The sequence below is a fragment of the Tubulanus polymorphus genome, chromosome 6 (assembly GCF_964204645.1).
Source record: "Tubulanus polymorphus chromosome 6, tnTubPoly1.2, whole genome shotgun sequence".
NCBI classification, from domain to species: Eukaryota; Metazoa; Nemertea; class Palaeonemertea; order Tubulaniformes; family Tubulanidae; genus Tubulanus; species Tubulanus polymorphus.
Window position 1 is genome coordinate 5,986,392 of NC_134030.1, and position 18,244 is coordinate 6,004,635.

The 18,244-nt window shown below is 39.1% G+C and overlaps 1 protein-coding gene across 2 annotated transcripts; it reads right to left on the reverse strand.

Annotated features, from left to right (window-relative positions):
* Positions 1–273: 273 nt before the first annotated feature.
* LOC141906803 (uncharacterized) lies at positions 274–17,249 on the reverse strand. 2 transcript variants are annotated; one of them, XM_074796184.1, is made up of 8 exons: positions 17,194–17,249; positions 14,972–15,750; positions 13,911–13,962; positions 13,246–13,322; positions 12,492–12,938; positions 11,954–12,101; positions 10,669–10,872; positions 274–4,114 (listed from the first exon to the last, which is right to left on the reverse strand). In XM_074796184.1, the coding sequence occupies exons 2-8, from the start codon at positions 15,521–15,523 to the stop codon at positions 3,132–3,134; spliced, it is 2,463 nt and encodes an 820-aa protein (XP_074652285.1). In that variant the 5' UTR covers positions 15,524–15,750; positions 17,194–17,249; the 3' UTR covers positions 274–3,131. The 2 variants fall into 2 exon arrangements, with proteins under 2 accessions (XP_074652285.1, XP_074652287.1); XM_074796186.1 differs by lacking the exon at positions 17,194–17,249 and adding an exon at positions 16,884–16,973.
* Between the last annotated feature and the right edge of the window lie 995 nt (positions 17,250–18,244).

Consider the following 18,244-nt stretch of genomic DNA (forward strand, 5'->3'; position numbering starts at 1 on the left):
TAAAGTATTAAAGAGGATCCTGTGATAACACTAACAGTGCAAGGATTTTACTGTAGATGATTTATGTTATCTCCGTTTCGATAACTTCGACCTTTCAACCATTTCTGATTTTTTCCATCACTGCGACAAGCGAATACCGATTCGTAAAACGCCGCCCGCACAAGTCAAATCCGAAAATAAAAAGATCAACAAACATTGGCGTAATCTTTTATAATTTTATCACAATAATTTTTATTGAAAATCCTGACAGAATATCATTACATCCATTCTGCGTGGTAGTGAAACACTTTTTTATATGATAATAATAATAATAATAATAATAATAATCATATACTGCCACTGAATAATAATATCATCTTTATAGTATATTTACAACAAGAAAAACATAACATATACATATTTGCCGGATGATATACGTTTTAATAATAATATTAATAATAATAATCATATATTATAGTTACATTCACTCATTCGTTCATTACAAAAACTCCATACAATAACAAAAATGCGAGATCATTGAATTAAGCACATGCATTCATACTACACAATATACATAACGCTGATGTTTTGAGTGCATTCGCTTCATTCGAAAAAGTTATTATTTCTAAAAGAATAATTCGCTTTAAACGCGCATCAATTTCATTACCAGGGAGCTGAATATAGGTGTGTTCAGTAGGATGACTGAGTTGACTGGTTCGGTCTGACCGTGTTCAGAGCTGGTTATATCAGTCAAGACCGAGATGACCGAGTCAACCAATTGAACACTCCTTATATTTTTTTCAAACACATTCTTTAAAACGGGCAGTTTTTCACTTTAATCATGGCATGATACTCGAATTACGTAGTTGAAAAACCACCGAGGATTTATGGATCAAAAATTCTGACAAAACCAGGTGCTGCAAATCGTGCAATTTGTTCTAATACAGTAAAAAAAAAAAACAGTTGTCAATTTTAGCGTGAACTTTTTCATCGACGCTCAAAAAGCGGTAATCGCACTACATCATCCTCATCATCATAGCGTGCGCATGACGTTCTTAAAATAACTCGTTGGAACCCTGTGGCGGCTCGCCGGTTCAAATAACGACGAATACAAGAAGCAGCTACCGTCGAAAATCAATACTAAATACGTCACTATTTACCGGTTTATCGTCATTTCTGCCGTCAAAAATAAATAAAATCCTTCGGGAAAAGTACCTGGAGACAATATATTTAACGCATCTAACAAATTATTCCTGGATATCGGGTCCGGGGTCAACGTGTGCCTGGTTTTTACGGTACTCTGCCAAAAGGCAGCGGATTATCAATTTTGTCAAACTTCCATCGAGTCTTCAGCGCGAAAAAAAAAAATTGCTTTTCTTCGAATAATTTAAAAGAGATCGAAGTAACACATCTTTTTGTTGATTCTTTGGAGAATTATTCAACGGCAAATATATTTGATGCTGTCAGCCATTTCAGAAATATACGCAATTAAGTTGAAAGGTCATGCCAGTTCGACTAATATTTAGAGTTGAAGTACAATGTATTTTTCAATGTATCGGTAACAAAAAATTCTTGTACAATGGAAGTTTGTACGATGCCAAGCGTTTAAAGATCCGACAAGTCATCAAAAAAAACCTCTCGGAGAAAAAGAATCTTCATCAAAATATAAAACCGCATTCGACAGACTCACACTTTGATATGTATAAAGCGACCACTTACACCGACCAGAAATAATTCTGAATGAACTTCAAGCGGATATCATTATATTAGATATTTTTCTAGTATTTGTCACGCAAATATGCATCAATTTGTACTCACTGATAGGAGGCATTAAAACGAGATAATCAATGAAATAATTACATTATTCCAGACTTTTCACTGATTCACACATCACCAACAGTTATGACAGTAAAACGTACTGTGTATTTCTTTCAAAAACATTTTATAAATAAATACGCACGCAACCAGCGACAAACTAACGCTTAAAGGGCTGAAAGATGATCGTTGCACATATACACACACGTTTTTAGGCAAAGTTTTATAAAAATACGAAAAATTTCCGGAAAATCAAACCCGTTGTCAAAGATAGATATACAATTGAAGATGCTAAACTAAGCCCGTTGTAGCAGGTATCAAATTGATACCATCAGCATGAATAAATTCTAAATGGATTATTAAGCTCTGGCGCTTTTCTATTTGACGCGTGCACATTTTTTTTTTCTTCGTTTTATCCATATAAGTAAATAATAATTCTAATGAGGATGAGGGCATGGCACATGAATATGATTTATTTACAAAATGAGATGAAATATGAAATGCATATCCCCAATCATTAATTAACAAGGTCCAAGAAATGTCTGAATTCGTTTAATATGTCTCCACTAGCACTACACGCAAGATTAAGGGACTGGTTCTATTTAACATTAAAATTCCATTTTCAAGGGGCAATATCATTTTCAACCACAATATCCGACACAAAATGCGTTTTGACGTAATAAATAGATGATCTACGTAAGAATAAATAAATAAGACACTAGATGAGATAAATTAAACTAAATAGCTAAACTGCTCTTCAGCTGAACAACAAAATAGGATGAAAAATGCATTATCCATGAATCTACATCAAACTACAGATTGAGGATGAACTGCTCAAATACAGTTAAACCTTGAACAAATCAAATGTACTTAAGGAGGAGACAAACAGGTTTTTTGCTGTTAAATGAAGTGATGAAAAATAAACAAATCGAGATAAAGATAGAATGCAAAATATAATATCGCCAAGAAACACAGTGACCCGACTAAGAATCTAAGTACTATCTACTAAATCGGTGCGTGGTGGAGAATCTGAATTATCATTCAAGAATTTGTGGTATAACTAAATAACAACCACCGTTTGGTAAGTTGTGCTCAATGAAATTTGATTTCACTAGAACTCATGACCCTGGAATGTTCATATTCTTACAAAACCTTAAAGGCTAACAACATGTCGCGAGGACATCGTCGTGAAACGTAATACAGCCTCGTAAAACTCATTTCAAACAAAAAGCTTTCGTCGTTTAAAGAACAAACAACGAAGCCGTTTTTCACGCATGAGGAAATAAAGAAATCTGGGGACGAAATTTCAAGCACATTTCATTCAAAGACGAATCGAGTTACTTTTTTTTCTTCGATTTACGCGCGTAACCGGATGTCGACGGCCGATCAGAGTTCGACGACTCGCCGGGAGACATTGTATCGTTCGTTTGACCGGACGACGAATACTCGAGCGGCACGAGCACCGGTTCACCGTCGGGTAGGAATTCTAACCGATACCGCGACGGATCGTACGGGCGTCCGTCGGCGTCGCGTAACGACGACAACGCCTCGTCGTACATGTGACTGATCTTGCTCTGTATTTCAGCGATCTCTTTCTGCAGCGTTTCGCGTTCGTTGTAGATCTTCGCGCGGTTCTTCATCAGTTTCTGCACGTTGATGTCGAGCTGGCTGATCTCGTCGAGTTTACGCTTGCGACAGTTCTGCGCGGCGACCTTGTTCTTGCCGCGGCGGCGAATGTCTTTGACGAGTTGCATCTGCTGGTCAGTTAACGCGTGCGTCTCGAGCAGCGCGTTCAACTCCTCCACCGGTAGATAGATGATCTGCTCGACGGTCACCGGCAGTTTCATTTGTTTCGCGCGTTTCTCGTCGCGCGTGAACCGAAGCGCCGGGTCTTTGACGATTTTCGGCAGGTACGCCTTGACCTCGCGCGGCTGCTGCCCGGGCGGAGTCGGGTACGTGTGATTATGAGCGACGTGTTGTAAATTAGCTGAAGACGCACACGGCGTCGACGCGCTGTCCGAGTGATTCGACGACGACGAATCGTTGACGTACAAGTCGTTGTTATCGCAGCCGTATTCGTTGAAACTGTCGTCGCTGTCGTAATACTCGTAGTTCGCTTTCGTCGAGCGTTTCGACGACGTGGCCGGGTCGTCGCCACCGGTGGCGCCCTCGATGCCGGCGAACGCCACCGACGAACTGTGGTCCGGCGGAACGAACGCGCACGTCTCGTTGAAGTCGCGTTGAGGCGACACGCTGCTGACCGACACGGCCGAGTCGCTACTCGTTTCGTTCGATACACCAACGCCATCTTCAGGAGTTCCTGCAAATACATAAGAAAACAAAGATCTATCAATCATTTTATTCGATGCAGCTAAACCAGACCCAACTCCGGTCAGGTTTAACGGGTTCCTACAGAACCACAATTTTCAAACTTGAGGAGAATTCGAGGGCTTTGAGGGTATAATCACAGAGATTTGAGATAAATTAACTTAATAACTGGGATTTCGAGACCAGTAACTAGTTCCACAATTCTCCATTAAGACTTCAAACAAATGTTCTAGAATCACGTAAATTAACCAGCTATTTAACTATATGTGTACTTAGATTTCCGATTTCAAAATCGAAAATCATTTTGGCAGGTAGGGTGGGCTTGTAAGGGACAAAACAAAAAACTCTAGAGACCAAATCAATCAATCGAATGAATAAGGTGATAATCGATTACATGATCAAAAGAAAAGAATAGAAGAAAAAAACAGTTGAGTGAACTATCAACAACTATGTAACTGAAGCCTGTAAGGTCAGAAGTCATAAACCGGCAGCAAAATATCCGCAGCGCAAAAACTGATCCGAGCACGACGAATAATAACTATTACCTTTCAAACGGAAAATGATAGCTCTCTCTTTACGTGAAGCGTAACGTTTCGTCCACAGTTTGTAATAACTCGGCATATTCCGTTACATTCACTTATCCATTATATATCAGCTACAATAGTGTCATCATCGTCGTATATCATCATCATCAACGAGAAGAGGAAACCTCATCATTCGCATTTAAATCTCTCGCAAATCAAACATTTCTCAAAACTAATCTAAGAATGATGGCATTTCAATATAGGTTTTTTTTTGTCAGATAAAAAACTGTATCTTGCGACGCGTATATCATTCAACGTAATTACGATGACTTTTTCCCGAATTCGCTATCCCTTTTTTCTGCTTAGTAAGCTAGTTACCTAACCGTCGGTGGTAAGCTTTTATAATTGGGTTGGCTTATATCGACTACTATCTATTCCAACTTAATACGGTTTGTAAAACTCTTGCATTCCGACATGAAATAATAATCAGTTGGCCGCATATTCATTATTTGCTCATAGACAATGGACTTAGAAACGTCTTCAACTCGATCTGCTGAAGATAATTGAATCAATAACAACCTTAGTTTAGAATTAAGTGCACAATAATTCATATCGACGACGAGGATCACGAATAGATCTCTTTCCAATTTTTTGCAAAGTATAAAGAAAAGCGAAGTGACGTGAAAAACAACTCCCAAAAGCAAATAAACATAATTCATCTTTAACCATTGATAAAACACTATAGATCCACGTTATTATGATAATCTATAGAGAATGCCACAATGATGAGGAAAAATATTAAGTCGGAAAATGTTTGCTTAACCCTTTCAGTGCGTCTACACCGCAGTGCGGTGTACGAATCAGTGATGGATTTAGCTAGTACACCGTTCTCTCTTGAAAGATGGCAGCACCTGTCAAACATAGTGAAATATTAGTAACTAACGATATACCGCGCCAGGGTGTTGACGCACTATAGTGCTATTCCCGTTATTCAACACGCTAGGGTGGAATTTTTCAGAATTTTCGAATTATCTTCAGCACTATGGAGTATTAATTAGCCAGCACTGAAAGGGTTAACACAGCAGAAACATTTCGACTTATTCTAATGGTCATCTTGAGGAATGAAGATATCTGTTAGAAGATTTCGAAAGAAAACTATTAGGATAAAGTCGAAACGTCGAATAAACCGCTAGCTCAATGAAACATTATCGGATATTAAATTTTTAGTTTCCGGTATTGTTGTGGGATTCTCTTATCATTAATTCATCTATAATCTATGAAGGAAATATATGGATTTAATAAGAAAATGTTTTCATGAAACCGCGCACGGGAAACGGCGGTAGAAGTTGTTGCAAGCGCGAGCAATTCAAATTTCGAATTGAACACCCGACTAAATCATAACCCTATGCAGATTCTAAAGAGCCCGGAGTCGATAAATAACTGCATCATCCGTCGAAGCGGAAGAAAAATCTCCGATGATACATCAAAGTCGACAAGGTCGAGAGCAAGAGAGAGAGAGAGGAGGGAGATTGTGGAGAAGCAGTGAGTCAGTGTATGTGAGCGATGATTACTGATGATTCATCGAAAGCCACCAACATGTTGCATATCGGTTCGAGAAACAGGTGGATTTTCACTGACTTCATTTTCTCCGCAAATCACATCTCCCTCTATCGCCGTATATCGAGCAGATAATCTCTCGTGCGGATTTCGGATCAATTTTGAGATGATCGCGTGTTTAAATGATTCATCGAGCTATTGATATACATGTATACAGATATACGCGCGGAAATCAATTAGTCGTAATTGTCCCGTCAAACACTAACCACTTCTGTAATTGATACACTAAAAACCGAACGAGAAGAATAACTTACTGTTAGAATGGGGTACACACAAAACCAGCTTTCCCGCCAGGTGGCGCGACGAGCAGTAGGTTGTTCGTTGTCAAAATTAGTTCATTTTCTATTAACTTCGAACTGGATTTTTAGACTCCCGAATCCATATATCATAGCAGGACCAACCGAACATGAAATATTTCATTCTTCTACCCAGATATCGATATAGTTTTCATCAATAATTGATTCATTTAAGAAAATAGTTCATTCAGATTTAATTAAAATGTAGAAGGAATTCGAACGCAGACTATCGAACTGACTTTCTACTAGCGAACCATTACTTACTGTGGAAAAGTCATTGAAAAAGTGGGAATATGAAACGAAATCTTACTAACAGTTAAAAATATTTAATAAAGCGATGACTGGACAATATTCAATATTCATGATAATAGAAATGCTAACTAGCGAGCAGTGATATCGATTCTAAGATTAACAGAAGCTCACTCATCTGCTGTGAGTGAGAGAGAGAGAGATCATTATGCATCTACTCCTATACAATACGCTTTCTATACGAGCCACCATCGTCATCGTCGCAGCGATTGAACACCAGATTCCTCGTCACTCCCGAGGATGCAGCAGTCGACGGCGTCGCCGTAGCGATTCGATGAATACATGACTCATCAAATTTCCAATGCAACAAGTCGCTGTATTCTACAGGTCTATCTATACACGCTCGCGCTCGGCTAACTCTGACCAACGCGACGTATTCAACAACGCATGACAACGTTAAACATATCATTAACAACCTACAGCCTTAATTCTAAAAATCCTTGCAATAAAAAATACCGAGTTAATGCTTAAACGCGATCGCTGGCCACTATTATTTAATTTTCTTCCCCCCCCCCGACTATTAACTGATACTTTAGCTGTTTTCCCAGACAATTCCCTGACACATAAAATTGTTTTACCTGAAATTACCTGCTAAAGAATATACCATCAATCAACACAGCCGAAATACGTAAAACATAAATAGAAACTGTTTGATTTCATACATGATATAACTAATTTCTGTGACATCCCCCCACTCACGATTTTTAACTCTTTTACAGAAATCCCCGACTACTCCCTGATTTCTAAATTCGTGGCCACCCCAATATTCTTTTACAAAATTCCCTGACTATTTCCTGATTGTCATTCAAGTGGCTGTCCTGTTAAATCAGCCTTATACAGTTCAAATAATACTTCAAAATGAAAGCATGGTGAAAACCTTAGATTTATGTCCAGCCCTAGCAGAACGTTATATCCCGACATGGACTCACTGGACCAAATTCTACTACTGATACAAGTACGCATTAAATCCTACTCCTACTAAAGTTGCCAGTAATTGCCAAGTGAACTATTTTGCTTCTAAAACTGATTCAACAGCCGAAGACAGGTCTTAACATATAAGATTATTTTGGACACGACTGCGCATCTTCTGGCGAAGGTGAAGCAAATGCAACCAATTCAATGAGGTAAACAAGCGTTCTAGCTCATAAGCCTCGACAAAAAACGAAATTCTGAACAACGTACTCTACACATGAATTGTGAATTGTTTGAATGAATCATCATAGTAAATCTAATGCTATTATATCGAGTGAATGAAATATTTACGAACTTCCCTCTCCTCTCTAACCACAATACAACCATACAGAAACAACCTACTTCATCGCCCGTAAACACCTATTACTCAATTGAATGATATACGCGTCCAAAATTCCGTAGAAAAGAACGTCGACCGCGCAGTAAAAACCTTGCATCAGTCCTTCGAATATTGCTCGATATTCGTCAATCTGTGCAGCTTCATAGCCGCGCACAATAAACGCTAAGCGACATCTGCGACTATTTCATGCAATATATGAAAACGGTCTTTTAGTTCGCATTGCAGAACGAAAAATCCAAAACGACTTAACATACACCACCAGCTTATATGTTAATGCGCGCCGCACGGTATCCTATGCATGAGACAGCAAATTTCTGCGTGTGTATATATATATATATATATATATATATACATACTATTGGCGAAAGAGCGCACGAAGAGCTGGAATTCCAATTACCGACTATACACAGTTGAAGAGTTGACTCCGGGAACGAGCTCGCAAACAGAATGACCTCTGTCGGCAGCGAGCTATCACTGAATGCAATAATGAGCAAGCCACCGACGCTGGAGGCAGCAACGTTATTTAGCAGTGAGCAACAGGAGTCTGAAGAGTGATTTCATCTACCACGGCTGCTGCTGCTGAGGAAACAGCTTCGATCTTGCGCGGTACTCTAACCGAAACTGTGACTGACGTTTGTTTCTTGTTGAAGAAAAGCGAGCGCCACTGCTGAAATTATATCTCCCTCTCTTTCTCTCAAATACTCGCACACCTATATATATGTATATATATATATATATATATATATATATATATATATATATATATCAGCTGATCGCGTGGTTCCAGTCAGCGATGCTATATTTACGACGAAAATCCATACGATCGAGCATCGATTCAATTTTAAATAGACTCTCTACGGAGAGGATGAGAAGCGACAGCGAGCGAAGGTTGGACGTCGACACGCGCGAAATACGTCAATCCCAGGTTTTTCGTTTGTCGTCGTCGTCGTTTTCGAAACAAAACACGAAACGATTTAAAAATACGACGCAAACCTGGATATATCGGAGCGACTATCGAGTAACACAATTATTATGACGAAGATGAAGACGAAAACTTTTAATTTATTTTCCAGGTTCGGCAGCAGCAGCAGCAGCGCGGATCTGTCAAAACGTCATAGCTCAAAAATACAAGACACGTACGTCGTACGTGCGCGTGCCATCTTTTTTTCGTGCCGTCAATTTTTAATTTTGTACTTCGAAAAAAATACGGCATCATTTTTAAGAAGCGTTACGAGGTATTGTCGTCATAAACAACGCACGAAAAAACTTTGAAGAGGCGCGACGACCCCCGGCAATGATAGGAAAAAAGCACAAAAAAATATGGATTTCTTACCTATGCAAGACAGACACCATAGCTGCATTCATAGAATTATAGACAGACTTTATACTCCTTTAGTTAACACTTTTCTGCTTATTCAGAATTTGTCATATTCGCAACTAACCCAGCATTTTACTATCAATATTTACTGTTATGAATCGCAACAGGGGTAAGCAGTTTTTTCCTCAGGGTTCGTAGTTGTAAGGCTATGGTCAAAATAAGCATTTTTCCAAACCAAAGTTTAAGCACTTTTAACAGGAAACTAGAGTTGTACCCGTTGCTTTTTGTGTCACTAAAATTGCACTAAAAAGTTCATTTGAATTAGAATCGTCACAAAAAACCACTGGCTACAATCGGACATCGTTGATTTATCAAACAATTTCTGACTGACAGACTGAAAAATTTTTTCCAGCCAACTAAATAAGTGAAGCACTTTGAATGGATTTTATTTAAATTGAGCACTAATTAAAGCCCTTAAAATTCATTTTTCTAAATAAGCCCTTTTAAGTTCTTACAATTGCAAGAATGACATTTTTTTTTCGACCGGTTGAAATAAACGGCACTCAAGAGGAAAAATTCTATACTTTGATTTTCAAATTGGTACTGAGGTTGGGATTTCGGGGAAATGCTGGGAGGTTTGAATCCCAAATTCACTAACTGCAACATATGTAACTTTTTTCAGATTATAGACTCTACCATATCAGTTCTCGTGCAGAGCTACCAACCCTCGGGACATCCTCAAATTTAAGTATTTCGACCTCAAATCAAGCGCTTATCTAGTGCCCAGGGGGAGAGAGCTGAATCATGAACGAAAGCTTCGTAAAATTCACAGAAAATATTCCAGAATCGAATCACTCCCGAGTACTGACAGACCTGTTAGCACCACAGTGTTCACAACCATCACTCGTGCGACGTATATCGATTACTTATTCTCCTACTGCTAGCAAAGAACAGCTTACTTTACATTGAAAATATTGAAATATTGATAAAAACTGTAAACATTTTTCCGTGACAAAAGCTAATTGTATAAAAATCCGTCACCGTTTAAATGATTCCCAGGACAGCGGAACACGCTATGAAATTCTGTGACTGTCCCGCAAAATGCGAGACGGTTTGCTGTTCTGCCTATACGACGACACCATTATGAGCCGCTGATGTCATCTTACTTACCGAACTCATCCTGCATATTCAGAATATCCATATTAGCGCTGTCCAAAAGCTGACGAAGTGATTCATCTTCTTCCACAACCCGCGACACGTTCGGGAATAGCATATCGTCGTCGCAGTCAAACTCGAACGGAGCGTCCACCGGGGACGCCAACATCGTAGAATTAGTCTCAATGATTCCAGTTCGCACCGATCCGAGTCTCAATTCTTAAAATAGAAAAAAAAAATATTACTTATTGAAGAACGTCATGACATGAAATAAATCGCCCATGGGCAGTGGTTTACCTTGAAAACTGGAGCTTGTTTGACAAGGGCTTACCCATGAAAAATCTTTTTAATTCTCGAGTTCAAAGTTCTATTTTATGTTGTATTTTGTCTTTTTCAAAGAATTATTTTATAGTCAAATAAGGCAAAAATGTGTAGGTTTTTTGGGTAATATTATCAAGTCTATTCAATCAGAAATAAAGAAAATGCAAAATTCCATATCTAGAAATGAATGCTGGTACAATGAGACTATTCATTATATTATTAGTTAAACTTGTACGTTTTCTAAGTTGATTCATCATTTTTAGTCTGTTTAGTTCGCAGAGTCACACACAGCTGGCAGCACAGTCTAGAAGGCATTCCAAAGCTTCCCACAGCTGATTCGAGTAACGACTCTTTAGTTAAGACGATATTCACCAGAATCATCTGAGGAGCGCATTAGAAATGTTACGAATAGGATAATTTCACTAAATTACGCGATAATCAGAGAAATCCCTCTGAAATCCCTAATGGCTAATAGTATTTAGCCGAAACGTTGCTCGAGATATATATACATCATTTTACAATAGAACTTTTCATTTTTGTCTGAATCTATTGTGGGATTCCTCTCGTTATTCATTACAATCATTCATTATTAAACTCATAACGAGCTTAGTTCGCCATGAGCTGTATTAACTAACCGCTGCTTAATCACCATGACCCAGTACTATTTCTAACCCAGGGCTAACTCAATTGAAAATGCCCTAAGATAGCGCCGGGTTAAAGATTACACATGTCTATAAAACTGGGCCCAGAAAATGATTTCAAATATCATCAAAATGTTATCATACGCCTAATACAGTAACACCTCTCCTAAGTGAACACTTTTGGTTCCGCACAGAGTTCGCATTGTAGGGAAAGAGAGGGTTCACTTCATTGAAAAACAACTAGAAAATGTCATACTATTCCGAGAAAAAATGTTCACAATGGGAGGTGTTCACTAGTAGTGAGAGGCGTTCAGGCATTGAAGGGAGGTTTTACTTACCATCATTAGGAGTTGGTTGCATATCATTACTTGTAAATAAACTCGTCATTGAATCCTGGCTGATGTTATTCTCGGTCAAGTTGTTGATAAGACCTTGCATGTCTAACCACGGCTCCAGACTGTTTTGACGCGACAATCCTGGCAACGTCTGAAATAGAAGAATTTCACCTTTTGTCAAAATTTATCTTTGGAAATCAGAAATGTCATAACTGGAGTCAGGTTGATGAACTTTAGAATTTATATAATATACACAATTTCTCCAGAATTTTTTCACAGTTTTTCGCGTAAAGGGAAAATAAGATTAACAGTTACTATCCACAATTGGGCAACAAATCCTGGTCCTAAACTGTACCGACTTAGGTCTGATCTCACTTTACATCTAAAATTTCTATTATTCCTCAAAATTGAAGGAGTTTTAGGCATCTTACTCAAATCAAAAGAGTTTCAAGCACCTTTAAGAGTATTTTCGGTTTAAAAGGAGCTTTTGAGGAATCAAGGAGTCGCAGGGCCCCATGTAAATTCGATTAGATATTCGTACCAGATTTGCGATTGGTATATTGTCGAGACTAGTCAAGCGTTCTAAAACCGGTCGCGAGGTCCTCAGATCGTCGTGTTGGATATTGTACGAATTCAACATCAACGCGCCGGATTCCAGTTCATTGCGCACGTCATTGCCACCAGGTAGCGCCGGAGTCGAGCCGTTTTCCAACCAGTTTCGAATGTGACTCGTGCGCGATTGCGTAATACGTGCGTCACCCGCGGTTTCGGCGAAATCATCCGACCAGCGCTGGAAACTGTGGTCGGACTGCGGAGCGGAGAGGAAATCAGCCGGTATTCCGGGAGCCGTAGGATGCCATCGGTCGTTGTGAGAATCGTCACTAGAAATCGACGTAACGCTGGCAGAATCGGAGCTGCTAGCTCGACCGATGCCGGACTCATCGGAGAAATCCTCCAATATCTTCATAGCTTCATCCAACGACAACGTCTGAAATTATAAACGAATAAACATTGAATTGAAGGACAGATAAAGTATCTATTTGCCGAATACACAAACATTATAATTTCACAGTGTGCAATATCAGCCCATTCGAAGCAAATAAGTGCCATCAAAATACCATCGACTAAGTGCATTCATGAAGTTTGTGCATGAAAAAAATTCATCTTCCAAAACCTGTAAGAACCCTGCTTAATAATAGGCACCCAAAAAACATTGAAAAATTGAGAAATAATTAGACTTGAGATGAAATGACGCATAAACAACAGAAGATTTTTTATTAAGAATAGACACTTACATCCCCTATATGAGGCTCAACTTCTTCCAATAATAAAGCTTGGTTATCCTCGGAATACCGCGCTTCCAAATCACCATCTACCAAAAAAAAAAACTCAAGATAAAAATATCGTACAGGCAAGTAATTTAAATATCAAGACATAGGATCTAGTTTTATGTGAAGACACAGGCTTTTTATGTTTAATACCCCAGCTACTGTTGATTGATATAAAATTCATGAGTTATGCCATCGTCTAAAAGCACGCGGTTACCTCCAACTGGTATAACTCAACTCTTAATTTAAAATAACCGACCATCTGCGACATAATATTCCTTCAAAAATTATGAGTTTTCACCCTTTTTCTAAACGACTCGGCAGCTGTTAATAGTAATTATATGATGACATAGAGGGCTGTACCAGCTGCGTGTTTGCAGCCAGCTGGTCACAACTAGACATCGCATTGGCTTTTCACACGTAAAACCCACATGTACTTCAAATAAACTTCTTGTAGTAGAAAACTCTAATGTGAAGAATTCAAAAATTAAAATCAAAAGACGCGATGTTTCTAACACTTACTAGGGATCATCGTTTGGTGTCTAGAGAGAGTTAAAAACGTGTCTTTAAATTCTGGTAGTGGGTTTTAAAACGTATCTATTCTCAATGTCAATGCGTGGCTTTTTACTTACCGCTGTCCGTAGGATTTCGGTCTTGATTTTGATCATGGAGTGAGCTTGAAGCCTGAAAGATATCATTGAAAAATACAGCTGATTCAAGCCCTACAAATCATGAAAGTTAATTATATATTTCTAAGCGAAAACCAACTTACGTAAAACATGATTACGAAACAAACCCACAACTTCAGTTTCGGATTCGAAAAATGGAACAAACTCAATGAAAATTTCACCATTTTCAGAGAGAAAAAATTTCATTAATTTATATTCCAAATTACGACATATATTCACTTTCATTATAAGCAGATCATCTATTGACTAAAATCTCCAATTCAAAGCATTATTCCACAACAAACTGCCCAAACGCCTTGTGTATATTTCTGTACTGATTTCAAATTTCAAAACTCTGTAAGTCACAGGCATTCATTGCTAGTCCATTGTGTTTGCAGGTATATTTATCTATACACATCATTTAACAGGTCATTCGTGCACTCCACAACTTATAAAAACTCCTTCCAAGAATTATACACCAAATCAGTGACCAGATATATGGCCATGTATGGAACCAGTCAACCAACAAGTTTTGGACATCTTCCCATTTTTATTTTTTGGTTAAAAACCCTCGACAGACGACACATGAACAGGTCAAGATATTCTAGGTCTCCTGAGTTCATAATGATATGAAACGATGCATGCAAGACTGGATGAAAAATCTGTTTAACTAGTTCTGCAGTCATTGATTATAAATAGCAACAGAGGTCATCCTCAAAGCAATATACCCGAATTTAAGAGAATAATTCAAGAGCAGAACTGCCAACCTCTGAAAATTGCTATGAGTAACAAATTGATAGTCATGACATGAGCCCAAAAGTGGTCTCAAATCTAAACACTGGTCTTGACTTGTTAGACTGGCTACATAACAGAAGATGGTCGTAGACTCAACTATGTAAAGACGGCTCTTACACAAGTTGGTAGATTGGGTACAGAACTCAGATGATCTTAGACTGGTCTAAAATCTAAGCCTGGCACCTAAAATATTACACATCTAGCATGAGGCACGGACTTCAACTACCTACCTCTTTAAAATGTTCCAAATTTTCAAAATCGTTGTCGTTATTATTCATCGACTGCAGTGAGTTGCACGGCACCTCACCGTCGCTATTCGTTTCACCAGGTGGCGCTATCGAACCGCTAGCCGAATCATCGTTAACGCCGCTGTTATCCGCGGTTCCCGTCGGTGATGTCGCCTCGCCGCGATAAAACGGATTGTTGCGCAAGTTATCGCTGACCAACCACGTGTTCACGACGACATCTGTATCGGCGGCCATGTTCCCGAATCGTTGCCACGTCAACGCCCGAATATCGCGCAGGATCCAATTATCGTTGAAATCGTCGACGTACTTCGGCGACGAGTAACTGTGGAAACGGTTGACGTTGTTGAGGTCGTTGTAGATGTTCGCCGATTGCGTCAGTCCGATCGTTTGACCGAAGACGATTTCCTGAATTTCCGGGTAATCGTCGTGGTTGCGGTGCGAACCTCGGCTGATCAACGAATCCAGATCGGTTCGTAATAAACTCAACAAGATCGCGATCTGCACGAGGCCCTCGGTGAACACTTTCTTCAACATGTTTTTATCGCTCGTGTATTCGAATTTCGAATAAGTTGTCAAAACGAAAATTTGCCAACGATTGCGTTTTTCTCGAAATTCAGACGTAGAAGAACCTATCGTCCGTGCAGCTGCACTTCAGTTTCGTTGCCCATCTCAAACGAGCCACATATCGCTATGCGTTGTTATTGTATTCGTCGTTCGGTTCAAAAACAGATGTTTCCCGATCCTAGGAAAAGATGACGTGTCTATAGAAAAAAAAAACAACATAAAACATCCATTAAAGTTAAAATTTCCAAGCAGATGATTCGTTGTGTCGGTAAAACTCACTACAGACATATCTCACTTCTTTCATCCATAGTTAACTTCAACTAAAGGTTTTTGCCTTAAATTATCTCAAGTATCAAGTATCACCTTATAAGAATTTTTGAATTATACCCATTTATTTTCATAAAATTGGTGACATGCCCTTTTTGAAAGACGTGTTATCGGTGTCTTTTGCACTTTTTCAACAGGGTACTCAAAATCAAGAAAATCAGTTAAATCACTGAATATATAGTCATAGTTAAATAGAAGTGGATATTTAACCGTATATGGCAAAGTATTTACTGGTCTTCCGCTATTTTACCGTACATTATTACTATATATTTAGTATTAACTAATAAAAAGTAACAATAAAATCATTATATTGGGTTTAGGGTTAGGGTTACGATAGGGTTAGTGTCAAGAGGGTGAGAAGAGGGTCCATAGGGTTTGGATAGGATTAGGGTAAGGTGAGGTACTATAGATAGGTAAAACATTGGGTTGGTTTTCAGCGAGTTCGGTGGTCTAGTGGTATGACGCTGCGCTTGTAATTTACTGGCCCGGGTTTCGAGTCTTGATCTATCCGCTCTATTTTCTCTAACTCCATTCTCCACACTTTCCTTGAATTTTCTAAGTCGCGCACGCGCGGCGTAAATCAGCGACGATGTACGGTAAAATAGCGGAAATAAATACTCAGCTGTAAACGGTAAAATATCCACTGCGTAGTTAAATTGCTGTCTGGTTACACTCATCTAGCTGCACATGATTTAACTCCATGACCCAGTTGCTCAATAGTTAGAGAGTCAACGTGAATAGTTGACGTAGTGACAATTTCAATTTAAAAAGTCCATTGACGTTGCCACGATTATCCAATATCTTTAACCAACCATTGAGCAACTGGCCATTGCTCTTGCTAATTCATATTCAATACCCATAAGTCAAGTAACAGTAGGCTTTTCTAAAAATTTTAATGGGCCTTATAAGCCCTGTTGTTCCATAACACAACTTATAGGCCTAAGGCGAACACACGTACTCAAAAAGAAATAGGCCTACCCTGCCCCCGGCGCCGTAGGCCTACCTGATGCCTATAGGTGGTAAAATAGTCACGCGTTATATAATTCATACTAAAACATTGGTTTTGATCTTTTTTAGCTGATGACATCGAATAGAACAGTCTGGAATTATGAGTGTGGCGCAATGAATTGAATGACGAACTCATTGTGTCGCAGGAATTCCGTTAACCGGTGAAAATATCATTTCATCGATCAAATACACGTCAACATGCGACATACCGTCGTCAATGTTGTAACGAAAACCTGGACGTTGGTGGAGGGATTCTACATCGAACAAATCGACGTTAATTCGAGCTGATTTTGAACGGCATTTACCTGGATAAAATGCGACGATAAAACAAAGTGAAATTCATATGACTCAGCGCAGCGAATGACTTCCGGTTTGCCGGGTGACGACAGCGCATGCGGCATCCACAAGGAGCACCACGTGCTTTTGTTTATGTGTGACATAATCAATACAAAGCTACTTAGCGACTAAGAAAATATAAAACCGAGACTGTTTAAGCCGAAGAAAATACCTCTAATAATAATCAATAATATCAAGTTCATTCGAAAGTATAATTGTGCCACATAATCATTCGTAATTTCTCAGCTCTATGAACCTAGAAATTTGGGATTCGAACTCAATCTCAACAGCGGCTTGCACAGGGACGCGAGCCTTCCGCTGACATAAAAAACCGTATTTGGACACGGAGCGGGATTACTGCCGCGGTTTAAAAATGAGTTTGCGACAGCGGCCTAAAGGCTTTGCTTGCCCACACTGAAAGCTACTGTTCTCTCTCTCTTTTTATAATTGTGCTTTATTTAAAAAAATTGTAAATTTTATTGTTTGTTTTCTCTCAACCTGTGTACATAGCCTGTCATGCTTTCTGTGAAATAAATTTGAACTTGAACTTGAACTTGAGTTCGCCGCTTCTCCGGCGTTGAACTATCAGCAGATTAATTATGGCGATCGGTCCACCGCTTAGATTTGATAATCGTTGTAGGACTTTTGAAATTTTTTTTTCATCTGCCTTTCCGTAGATGCTATCAAAAATTGCGCAGCCGATCAACAGTCCTCGTGTCCAGTCAAGTGGTCGGCGCGGCACACAAGTATGGATTTTGTCGAAAATATCGAGGGTGCAAAGCATTTCTCGCTGAGTTGTGTCGCGTAACGCGCAATAAAGTAGGATATTCGTCCTCAATTTGGTTATTCTCAGGCGCAGATTCAGACGTACCCGAGGCACGTGCACGGACATGCTTGGCATTCTTACATTTAGTCGTCTCTTTTGATAGTAGAAAAAGGCACATTTTTACGAGACGAGGCAGATAATCTTAAACAACAAAAGGCACATTCAGTCGTCCATCAATTTTAAAAAACAAGAAA

Coding starts and splice junctions, on each gene's coding strand:
- LOC141906803 (XM_074796184.1), bottom strand. CDS start 15,523: ATGTTGAAGAAAGTGTTCACCGAGGGCCTCGTGCAGATCGCGATCTTG. Junction 12,939..13,245: donor TTGAGCCTCATATAGGGGAT/GTAAGTGTCTAT, acceptor TTATAATTTCAG/ACGTTGTCGTTGGATGAAGC. Junction 4,115..10,668: donor GAATATGCAGGATGAGTTCG/GTAAGTAAGATG, acceptor ATGTATTTGCAG/GAACTCCTGAAGATGGCGTT.